Source organism: Mustela nivalis (assembly GCF_964662115.1).
Source record: "Mustela nivalis genome assembly, chromosome: 9".
Classification (NCBI taxonomy): domain Eukaryota; kingdom Metazoa; phylum Chordata; class Mammalia; order Carnivora; family Mustelidae; genus Mustela; species Mustela nivalis.
Window position 1 is genome coordinate 33636029 of NC_139028.1, and position 12588 is coordinate 33648616.

Here is a 12588-nt window from a genome sequence, read left to right on the forward strand (position 1 = left end):
TAAGAGGTTGATTGGGAAAAGGTGAAAAGATGAGAGGGGGAAAAAATCTGTCACTGAGTGATATTTTCATCAGAGAGGAAAATAGGTACCAACAAATGAAATTTGACTCATCTTTGCAAGTTTCACCGAGCATGAAAATGTCCCTTTAAAATTTCCCGTAAGCCGTTGCTGGCTATGGGATTTTTCCAGTGCATAGGGAATCTGAGTTCAGGAGGCCAGGGAATGCCAGAAGGAAAGGGATTTTTTGATGCTTGGGGCTCTGAGACTGTCAGTTTAAAAAATGAAAGTAATATAGAAGGGGCAAAGTGGCATTTATCATCCCATCTCTCCAGGCTCCTGTCTCTTTAATCAGCTAGCCTGATTTGCCCAGTAAATGATTCCTGAGTGAGTGTGTGTGTGTGTGTGTGTGTGTGTGCCGGCGCGCGTGTGTTGTAGCTCTGTCAATCCTTGGATTAGAACCAATGATTGCAGCTTGTAGGAGGGCTGTCCAGGGCCAGATTGTACGATGTGTCTCAGTGCCAGAGTATGAGTAGAGATAATTACTGAGAAGTCACACTCTCTCACACCCTCGGCTTTCTTGTTGTGTCCTTCAGCAAAACAGTGGATTTAAATCTCCTTCCAACAGCTTGAGAGCAACGCAATCTGTCAGGAAAGAAAGAAAGAAAAAACCGAACCTGACAAAAAAGAAGAAAAAGAAGAAGAAAAAAAAAATCATGAAAACCATCCAGGCAAAAATGCACAATTCTATCTCTTGGGCAATCTTCACGGGGCTGGCTGCTCTGTTTCTCTTTCAAGGTAAGAGCTTGCTATTGATTTGCCTACAGTAGACCCAGGAATCGTACAGTATGCTTTATATGATTCGCAGGCTCCCTGAGTCGGCTGTGCTGCACGGTTTGCAGGTGGAGGAGAGAGCGTTTAAACAGCATGGCTGGGACTTCATTCTCCCTACCAGGCTGTGAGAATATTGATTTGATTCTGGCTGCTACCGGAATGGGGGAATGTATATGCATAAGTAAAATGTGTCTGGCGCTCCTGTTAGGTGCGTGGCTATGTACTGGTCTCCCCAGCTTTATGTACATTCTTGCACACATATACAACGGAGCACACATATAAGCAGGGGAAAATTACAGATTCAGAGGGCAGCAGGGTTGCTAATGTGTTGCTTATGTTACTGGGAAGAAATTACAAGAAGAAACTTTAAATATCGGCCAGTAAACTTGCAAAGCTTCTAAAAGGAGCAACTGAAAAATGCAGGCTAGGAAGAATCAGGTAACTGTGCATGGTGTAAGATTCTGGTCAGAGACCCAGCTTGAAGGGATGAATCAATTTGCGGCAGCAGGGGACAACGGTATTAGTTTTTAATGGGCTTGGGGGTGTGTTTTTGGTGGGGGTGGCCGGTCTGGGGGAGGATAACAAGCTGATAAAAGGCAGTGGGAACACTCAGGGGGATCTGAAATTCAGGGAAGATTTTCCAAGTTGAAGAGAGAGAGCCAAGAAGAGTCGAATGCTAATTTTGTATGTTTTTTGGGGTGGGGGAGCCAAAGACTGGGGTGGCCATGGAGGGTGGGCTTGGTCTCTGGCCCAAGGCACCCTTTGATGTTGGTAGTGCTGTGTTGGGGTGCATTTGGAATCTGCTTCAACCTTGAGTCCATTTGCTGCACCGTGTGGCCCCACGCTCTGTCCTAGCTCTGACGTTCCAGCCGTGGTATCATCTGCTCACCTGCTTGCTCTTACCCACCCGTCCCCTGGAGGCTCTGACTTGCCTTTTTCATGTTAAAGGTGCTTAAACTCATAGAGATTGAGACAGGCAGAGAAACTTTCCCCGGGTGGTCCCGCCGAGCTCACAGACAGGATCCCATGCGGAAGCTCAGTTCTGTGCCTTGTATTCCCAGAGGAAAGTTCAGTCTCACAGGGTGAAAAAGGATGGGAAATTCCACCCATCTCGTTCTCTTCTACCGCAGTATGGACTTCTCAGGTCTTGTCTGTCCCCACCTCCGGTCCTGCTGACCCCCCTCTGAGGGTAGACTTTGGGGGCTGCCTCTGTCCCTTTGACATCGGCTGCAGTGGCTACCATACAGACCCACACAAGGTGGGCAGAGAGGACCAGGCTGGGAAGAGTCAAATGCGTGTGTACCCTCGGCTGGGGCTCAAGGAGGAAGGCAAGAAACGCTGGAGGGATGGAGTCCAATGACAAGGAAGTTCAGAGTGGTGGATTTCGCAGGGATAGCCTTGATGTCGTCTGCTGCACTCAGCCTCAGAGAGGCACTAGCCTCGGTATCTCTCTCCTCTCCTAGGGGACCATTGGTGCGTGTAAGAGTAAAGGAGCCAACTTGCAGGCATCCTTGACTGACTCCTCTTACGTAATATGGAGCAGCAATGGTGCGGGTGCGCATGTATGTGTGTGCATGTGTGTGCAGGGAGGGTGCTCACCCCTCCTGTTCTTGGTCCTTAGGGGCTCACCTGAGAAGAACAGAACTCAAACACTAGCAGTGGGGAAACTGAGTTCAGGGACAGGCTTCTATGCTGCTAACAACAGAAATGAAAACTAAGTAGACAGAAGGTAGAGTGAAAGGTCAGAGGAAGGGAGAAGGAAGGTCCCAAGTCCCCAATAATTTCCATCTGTCCGAAGGTCCAGGTCTTGTCTATCTATACATCAAACTGGAGACAATGGCCAAACTTCCACCAGCAACAGCCCTCTTGGCAGCATGCCAGGAGCCCCAGGGCCATACTGAATTTACATATAAATTAGCATATGTGATTTTTTTTTCTCCCCCTTCAGAAATAAATGCATGGAAGCATAATATTTGCTCATACTTTGAATCATCCCTAAATAGACGAGTAGAAAGTTGCGGTACAAAATTCTCTGGGGTGAAATCTGATTCTGTGGTCCTGCTCCTAGCTTAGTGGGGGGATAGAGGTGACAGAGCTATCTTAGACCTCCTCACATTCTGCCAAATTTGACTTTCCTTGGGAGAATAATGGTCTTATTTGTGCTACCCACCTTGAGCCAGTTCTGAATAGGCTTCAATGTGTCATAATAAAACCGGCTGCTCAATTTTAAGGAAGAATAACCCCCAAAGCCCCCACACCACTTGCCATTTGGACTGGCAAAGGTGATGTCTGTTTTCTCTCTCGGGGGATGGAGGCTGGAGTCTGCCAGCTATCTCTTATCAAACTTGCAGAATTACTGAGGCAGCCCGGGTCTTGCCTGCAATAATCCACCCCTATTGCATTGACCCAGTGGGACTAGTTAGAATGCAGTACACATTCCAAGGCAATTTTTTCTTCTCTGTTTTTGTTTTAAGCTGGCTCTTCCTGGAGCCGCTACTTCCTGGGTTTCTTGCCTTCTTAAAAAAAGGTGTCCAGGGCTAGTGGCCGATTATGGACCCCTTTCTGACCCTCTCCTCCCCCCAACCCCGCCAGCAACCATGATCCAGCTTAGAGGGGGAGGGAATTTCCAAGGGAATCAGCACTGATTAGTGATGGGCAGAAGGGAGGGGGTGATTAGCGCCCTGGGGCTCTGGCCCTAAGAAGCACCGCACTGGGGTTGATTAACTCTCAGCTCTTCTTTCCTGGGAACAGGAGCTGGGGAAACTGGATTAGGCGGCTGTCCTTTTCAGCACACCCGCCCACCTTCTGCCACTGAGAGGCTCTGAAAGGAATGGCTGGTAGTGCCGCAGCCCTTCTCTTTCTAGAAACCCAACCATTTCTCCTTCGAAGGATTAATGCTCCCTTTAACACCTTCCAATGAGCTTGGCTAGATTCCTGTCTTACCTTTCAAATTTTTTCATCTTCTCACGTCCCACATCAACTTATATCTGCCCACTTGAGACACAAACAGGCAGAGCAGAAGGGAAAGGACCGTGGGGGCTAAGTTCACGCTCTCCTTCACTCGGCACTGACGACATGGACACTGCTCAGCTGGGCAGATCCGCCAACTTCCTGCAACTCACAGGAAATGTTTGGGTGCCAGCAGCAGCCTGAGTTGGGTGTTGCTTTAGAGATGTGAGGGAAGTAGATGAGGCCATGACAGTGTTTACTGGGAAAGTGAAACATTGGTGTGGGATGATGGAACCCTGGACCTGATGTAAGCATCATGGGTACTCGCAAGCATGACCCCCCCCACCCAAAAAAACCCCCCAAACTTTGGGCAAAGAGACAGAGGAACCTCATGAAGTAAACCCTGGCTGCCATGCCTGCTTCTGCCAACTCGGGGCAAGTTGGAGGTAAGGAGTGCAGCAAATGCAGGATACCTTTATCCTTCATACTCAGTGACAGTCTTCTGAGCATTTGATCAAGGGTGCCCAGAGAGTCCCAGCACTGGCCAGCAGGTCTTGCTGCATAAAGACCATTCTTGGAATTGTAGCTTTAGTGACCAGGTGCCAAGCGTCATCCTGGTTCTGGTTCTTCCTTTGTAGCATTTTAAAAGCCAAATATAACCCCAATAATGTCTTCTCATGAGCTGGATGCCTAGCCCCTGACTTCTGTTGTCTCTCAGTAAGCCTTTCTTCTAATGCTGGTATTAGAGGTGTTCAACTGTGTCCTTGAAGAGATGGTCTCTCCTGTGTCCCTGCTCAGGTGTTCTGTTCTGGAATGTCTGGGTTCTGTCCTTGGTGTGCCTGCATTCTTGTTATCTAGAGTTACAGTGACCTGGGCTGGGATCATCTACTGGTCACAGATGGCCCAAAACACCAGTGTTGCCTTCAGCCACAGTTGATCCATTGGGATGCTGTGATCCCTTTTAATATCCTAAGAACAGATGACATTTCGAAATCAATATGAGCCGCATGCTTCCGGCATGTAAGGAGACACATGCTGACAAGGTCTGCAGCATCTTTTCATGTCTGTCTACTCATGATGAACACACTTTGGGTGGGATCATCATATCTGGGAGTTGGCCCTGTTCCAGGTTTTTTTGGTTTGGAGTCCATGGCCTGCTCCTACACACCAACTAGAATGCCAAACGTGCAAACAAACTCTGCTTTATATCTGACCTCAACAGAGACCCTACAGACTCTTCAAACTCTCCCATGAGCATGGCTTCCAGGTTCCAATCCAGTTCTGGTGGCCCGTGAAAGGCTCAGTGGGGAGCAGGCACATCTGAGCTCAAAGTTGCCTATGTTTTCTGCAGGGGAAAATCTTTCCCTCTGTGAGCCTGTCTCCCCACCTGCCTGCCAGGCTGGGGAGCAACTCCCCTGGGTGTTGTAAGGACTCATTAATGCTTGTAACACTCCAAACATGTGGTGCTAAGTGGAACTCCATGCTGAGACTGGTTGTATTTATGCAGTTTACTTCCTTTCTGCTCTATTGGCTTGTTAAATGTTTACTTTATGTCTATAGTCATTTGAAATTCAATAAAACAGATTAAAAATAAAAGATGGAAACATGCAAAAATAAAGTAATTGATGGTATATGGGTAGATGGGGTCTGTGGCGCCATTGTAGCCTTCCTCTCCTGGTGGTGGATGCTCCCATTCCATACCACTCCCAAGCGCACAAGGGAAGGGCAGAGGGGCTTTGGACGGAGCATGAAGGAGGCCTACCTCCCATACGTCTGTCAAAGGAGACTTCTGCATGGAGGTGCAATGCGGGCAGGTGGCAGAAAGGAGGAGGGTCAGAGAAGAAAGTCAGAGCTAGGAGTGTTAGAGGGTCAAAGCAGCTCTAGTCTGGATTAGAAAAAGTGGAGGAAAAGAGGACTCAATCTTCTCCCTCTCTGAGAGCTTCCTATTTCATTTTATATATTTCTGTATTTATTTATGCACCCTTCTGGGTGACGCCTGCCCGTTATCACCTGCTTAAACTTAAAAGCTCTGTGTGTTCCTCTACTTTCCCTCTCCTTCTGTCTCTCCCCCTCCCCCCCCTTTCTGCCCTCTCTCCCCCTTTCCTCTTTTTCTCCATTTCCCTTTTTCTTTCCTCCTTTCATTCTTCCTTCTCCTCTATGGGAACAATAATTGATCAGTTGACAGATCTAGGTCACGCTGGCAGGGGTTGCTCTGCTTCATGCAGGCTTGCCCAGGAGAAGGAGGGAAAGTCTGTCTTCTCAGTTCACAAGGAGCCCAGATGATAGGGCGCAGCAGGAGGAAGAAGGGGCCAACGAGTTGGTGGGCAAGTTCAGCCGTCGCCAGCAAGGGTACCGGGGACCCCGTTGATTGATTGCAGAGTCTTCAGCTCTTTGATATCCCTGCCACTCTAATTTTCCATATCTGATTTACCTTTGCCCCTTGTCCACATTTCACTCAGCTTCTATACCCTGCCTGTTCCAATTCTTCTCATTTTCCTCTCTACTTCCCTCTCCTGCCCTCTTCTCCTCCTTCCAAAACCCTGACAGATCACAGATCCTCCCCCACGTAAGTCATATGAGAGAGATGGCCTTTTGTTTATTTGCAAGAAGAAAAACAGAAACCCTGCCAGAAGAACTCTGTAAGTCATTTGCAAACTGCAAAACAAACCAACAAAGATTCACATTTTCGGTGCTGAGAAGAGAATATTTCAAGAGAGACTGTCAAGCTAAGAAATCAAATATTGGAAAACACATTCTTTAGCACTGTTACTAAGGACATCTTAGGTTACTAAATTTGATTTTTTTTTTTTTTTTCTTCTCTAAGAGTATTGTCTTCACAGTTATAAAAGACTGTTCAAAGAACTGGCTGGTTTGGGCTTCAGTGGCTCATTCAGATCCACTCTCTAGAGACACAGCCTTTGCTTTATCTTGGTGGTGCCACCAAACTTGAACCCAACACAGACTGTAGCTGTGTATGTGTTTATTGGTTCAATCTCCCAGCAAGTGTTTACTGAGTGCCTATTATGTTCTGTGTATAGCTGTGGGTGGCGGCAATAAATATATCAATGACTAAAACAAACTAAAGAATGAGACCAAAGACAATAGAATTTCCAAGATTTGACTTGGTTTGTCATCCTTTTTAATAGCATACAGAAGCACCAGCAGGAATGCCAGGAGCAGAGGGAAAGAGTGAACAACACAGCTTCTGGTTTCTTACGGAAATGATGGTGGGATACAAGAAAGCAACTAACCCTTGGTCCTTGTTTTATCTAGAGAGCACTGGGAGAGGGTGTGCAACTCCAGTTCTGTGTTAATAACACATAAGAGGTGCTGCCTTTGCTTCCCCCTGCTGTCTCCTGCCAAGAAGGGGCTCATGCATGTTTGATGTGCCCTCAGTTAGTATGTGGATGATAAAAGCTGGTGTAAGTTCGTTGGCTTTGTGACAATTGTCTTTTGTCATTCAAGTTTGTAGCTGATTCTTGGCCCGATGCCACCCTGTCTGGTAGCCTACCCACTTCCTTTTTGCCCTGCGTTCTGCACAGAACTAGAGGACCAAAGAAGGTAAGGGGAGCCAGGTGGGGAGACACTTATATAAGTCGAAGGAAGGATTTGCCTCTGGCAGCTGGTCTAGATGAGACAAATAAGACAGGGGACCTCTGGGAAGGATTCATAACTCAGGGCAGATCTAAGGTAATCTCCCTTCTGAGAGCCTTTTTATTTGCCACCCACTCATCACACCCAACTTAGGGTTCTTAGAATAATAAAAATGCATCATGACTTATTTCTTCTCCTCTGGTCATATACCACAGTTGGGGCACAAGCCTTCTTCCAATCCATCAACTTCTGTTTTCAGCCCTCTGTACAAAAGGGACGATAGCTTCTCTTAGGCTCACACTGTGCACTAGCTGTCTTCTGAATGCTCTAGGATGATTGCTTACCTGGCTGCTTCTATCTGCATCCCCACGGTGGTGGTGATGATTGTTTTTAGCTTTTTTCATGGAGGAGAACAGATAACTGCTTTGTCATGGATCCTGATTCTCCCAGGTCAAGCAGCCTACAGCAATTTGACATTTCCTGACCCCTTCTCAGAACCAGTAAGGTCTTCAGGGGGTAGGTTCAATGTGTGTTTATTTGCAATATTTTCATTCCCTAAATCACTGGTTCTCAAACTTGGTGTATCAAATTGCCTGAGGAGCTTTATAAAAATACCAATGATTGAACCATATCCCAGACCAACAAAATCAGAATTTCATCATCAGCCTTATTCAGCCTCTGTAAGAGGTTCTAAAAATTATACCTCTAATGTCATCTGAAATGTTCTATGGTCTTGGGTAAGTCACCTCCTCTCCATGAGCCTCAGTTTCCATGTCTCTAAAATAGATAAGTCAGACCAAAATAATTTTCAAGTTTCACTTCAAATTCAACATTTTGCAATTCTGCAAATAGTCTTTTTGAGTATAGCACTTGAAAGATAGTGATGTTAGAAGAAAGTATTCGGAAGCAGTTTCTGCTTGTAGGAGGCTAAGAATACAGACACAGTCACAGACCGATGACCAAAGTTAGAATGTGTGAATGGTGTGTGTGCACGCAAACACGACATGCTTTATCGTATCTATTACATCACATACCCATGTAATTCTTTACAAGGCACCCTTAAAATGGGGTAAAAGGATTAACAGCAGTTGAGGTATAGGGAATCAGGAGTGATGAGGATTCTTAACTGATCCATTGTAGAAAAGAAATTCAGGAGCCACTTGAATGTGGGTCAAGAAAGAACGTGTTAGAGCTAGATTTAGAGAGCACTAAGGGATGGTGAGCCTTGGAAGAAGCTCCACTCCTTAGTGTGAAATTTGCACGTTTTTCCTCTGTTCAGGCTCCACTTCTCATCCCCAAGAGTCAGCCAGTAGTGTTGCTTCCGTTGCTCTCCTTCTCACGGGCACAAAGCCTCAATGTTGAGAATCTCGATAGCAACTTTGCAGCTAGGACGTTAGGCAGAAGTGAGGCTGCTTCTATTCCCCAAGCCAGCGCAGTTCCTGCAGTGCATACAAGAGTGAAAACTTGGTCTGTTTGGGGGGTACACAAGATAGAAGGCACATGGGGAACAGAGCTACCATGCAAATTTGTTCCCAGGGCAATCTCTGGTTAACTCAGGAAGTACTCACTTTGAGGGTTCCCCAGAGTACTCACACTGCTGTGTCTGCCAGCCCCAGAGTCACAACCAGCTCAAGCCCAGAGAAACTTTCAAGCTTCCAATCCCTTTCCTTGAGTTCTGGTATCTCAACAGTGCAGCTGCAGGGGTTCCCTAGCTTCTATCTCCAATAAGGGGGACCATGCCTATCTGCAGATAGTCTATTTTACCTGACCATTGGATTTCAGGAAGACAGAAAGAGGAGGAAGAAAAAGGAGAAGGAAAATCTGTCTTATTATAGATTCTTGTCATTTGCCCTAGGTCCAGAGAGACATTATAACATAGTGGCTGGTTTACCTGTGTCCAAACCCTGGCTCTTCCACTTTCTAGTTTGAAATCTTAGGCAATTCAGTCAGCCTCTGTGGTTCCCTTTCCTCTTCTATAAGATGGAGATAATTATGAAACTTAGTTTTTTTTTTGTTTTTTTTTGTTTTTAAGATTTTATTTATTTATTTGACAGACAGAGATCACAAGTAGGCAGAGAGGCAGGCAGAGAGAGAGAGAAGGGAAAGCAGGCTCCCCGCTCAGCAGAGAGCCCAATGTGGGACTCGATCCCAGGACGCTGGGAACATGACCTGAGCTGAAGGCAGAGGCTTTAACCCACTGAGCCACCCAGGTGCCCCTGAAACTTAGTTTTAAGGCTGTTTTGAGGATTAAATAAGTTGCTGCAGATAAAGTGTTTGGAACACTGCCTAGCACATAGTAAGTTCTCAATGAATATTATCTAATAATTTTATGATTGATATAAATACTACCACCTACAGGACAAGTCTATCCTTCTTCAATATGACCTTTACTTAAATATTTGAAAAAGTGATTTCCTCCCCTCTTCTCTCAAATTTTCTTTCCAAGAGGTTAGATATCTCCAGGATTTCTCCTATTTTCTGTATTATTATCCACACTAAGGGTACTGATTCCTTTTCTCTAAGGTTCTTCTGTTTACTCTGCATTCTTCTTAAAGTCTTCTTCTCCCATTGTGCTCTGAGTAACCCAAAATATTAGAGAATATGACCCCTCCTGATTCCAAATCCAAAGGGAAGGAAGTCTCAGCTCTTTGGAAAGATACCAGAAACCCTATGGCTCTGGCCTGGGATTGCCAGCCTCTCCTAATCCTTTGACTCCTGTTCCATGGACTGCTTGAGGGCTCATCCTCACAGCACATGTGCACACTGCTCCCTCTGCCGAGTGCTGTCTTCGTTTACCTCAAAAACACTTGTTATTATTCAAGAAGAAATTCCAGGCTCAGCATCCCTCTGAAGCCTTTCATTTCATCCTTTATGCCTCCATTTCTCTTGTACTAACCTCTATTCTTAACATCCATCCCACACAACTACACATATGTAGTTATGTGCTCACGTGTCTATCTTCCCTTACTAGACTCTGAGCTCCTAGAGGTCAGGGACCGCCTTATGGATCTTTACATCCCAAATCACCTCACACAACACCTGGCATAAATTCAACGCTCAGAATTTATGGCTGGAAAGAAAGGATAGAGAGAGGGAAAGACAGAGGGAAAATGGCATGAGATTCCCCTTAGGGATTTTTTGGAGCCATATTACCCTGTCAACTTATGGTGAACTGTTGTCAATTCAACCATTCCTTTTCCTATGCTTTTGGTGTTTTACTATATGTACAAAATCTGGTTTCAGAACTTATCCCTTCTGATGTTATCTTATCATATTTAATTGATATCTTCTTTCTGACAATATCTTTTTGGGACTCTGAAACTGACATTCCATATTTTAGCAATTCCTCTTGGTGATAATCAGTCATGAAACATATGTTGTAGGAACCTGGGTTGTGGTGGATGAGCTCAATCCTTATGACTGAACATACCCAAGAGCAGAAAATAGTTACTCTAGTGGTCAATAGATCAGTTAAGCAGAGGATGGGATGACTATCTGAGCCTGCACTGGCACCAGGAGGAGTGAGACAGACAGGGGAAGTATGGATCTAAGCAAAGAGGGAAGTGGCTGGATGGACTGTATTTAGTTGGAGAAGATGAAGCGGCCTGGTGTTTCTTAGCTTCAAATCTATTTCTTTCTTCTGCAAAGTTGTCCACTTGGGCATTTGACTCTCCTCCGAAACACCCAAGAAGAAACTTGGCCCAGACATGGAGAAAGTTAATTGACAGCTTTTTTCTCAGTGCAACTGGTGATGCATAGACATATGCAATTGGATAAACCATTTCCTAATTTTGAAAACAAATAAGAATTAATTAATTGTTCTACATTTCTCCTTCCTTTCCCCCTAACACTTCTTAATAGAAGGATCTAAATGCCTTGTCACCATTTTTTCATTACTTTCTTGCACTGCTGAAGACTTGTCAAGGCCAAAATAATTTAATCATCAAATACAAAAGCTTTTTCACAGACTCCTAGAGTTGTGAGATATCATGGAATTTTCTCAGTCTCCCCCCGCCAAGGCAGCAATCACATGTGAATGATGTTCGCCAAATTCTGCCTTACAATTTCAGAGATTCCCAGTGAGCAGAGACTAACCACCTATGTTATGGTCCCCAGTTCTGGCTGCCTATCAAAATCACCTATGGAGATTGTTATAAGATTGTGGAGATGCCCAGGGATGGCTTACAAAAATTCTCATTGAATAGGTCAGAGTCCCTTCTACCTTTAAATAACTACAGATGATTCTACTGTTCAGATACAATGGAGAATAAATAATTAGCACCTCTTCCTATAGTTGATAAACTCTGTGAGAAAACAGTATTCTGGCAAATATTTTTGATATCACCTCAAAATAAATGATCATCCTTTTTTTGTATAAACAGTGTTCTAAATTTGTTCAGGGCAGGAATGTGCACATTCAAAATATTCACCACCAAAATTCCCTTATAGCTGAGTATGGTCATGTAATGCAGTTCAGGTTAGTGGAATGTAAGCACAAGTTTATTTTGCGTTTTGAGGATTATAGTCAGGAAGCCTGTGCTTTTTAAGTCTTACTAATGCTGATTCCTCTTGACTAAGAGAATGGCATACTATCTGGAGATCCAGGAAACAGCTTGGAAACAGGAGGACAAACAATACATACCAATGGCAAAGGGGCATGTGAGTGGTTCAGTCAGTTAGGCATCGAACTCTCTATCTCAGATCAGGTCTTGATCTCAGGGTTGTGAGTTCAAGCCCTGCATTGGGCTCCACACTGGATGTAGAGGCTACTTAAAAAAAGAAAGAAAGAAAGAAAGAATGAATGAGAAAGAAAGAAAGAAAGAGAGAGAGAAAGAAAGAGAGAGAGAAAGAAAGAGAGAGAGAAAAGAAAAGAATGAAAAGGAAGGAAGCTTTTAGATTGAACTAAATAGACTTTTGATAAATCAAAAATAGCTGAGTATAAGCAATTTCATATGGCTCAACCTAATTAAGGGATCGTGGATTCAAGATGACATAGAGTTGTACCAGCACTAGAATACATGTACCCATACTCACTATCACTTATGAGAAAAAAAGCGCCCTTATTTAATTAGGTTTTTATTACTCACAGATGAATATAATCCTAATGAATCTATGTTGAGCAATTTTGCTTCTTTCTAACTTCTGTCAATTAGAGTTGCTGAAAAATATAAGGAATATTGTGTGATCTTCTTTCTAAAAGATGACTATCATGAA

At 44.7% G+C, this 12588-nt stretch overlaps 1 protein-coding gene across 5 annotated transcripts in view; it reads left to right on the forward strand.

The window, feature by feature from the left end:
- The first annotated feature begins 490 nt into the window (after positions 1–490).
- Positions 491–12588, forward strand: part of NTM (neurotrimin) — a 943341-nt gene continuing 931243 nt past the window's right edge. The window contains exon 1 of one of the 5 annotated variants that reach the window (XM_082683276.1): positions 491–795. In XM_082683276.1, coding sequence (XP_082539402.1) covers positions 714–795 — 82 coding nt within the window. In that variant the 5' untranslated portion in view covers positions 491–713. The remainder of the gene's footprint in view (positions 796–12588) is intronic. The other 4 variants (XM_082683280.1, XM_082683281.1, XM_082683285.1 and 1 more) reach the window with 4 other exon arrangements.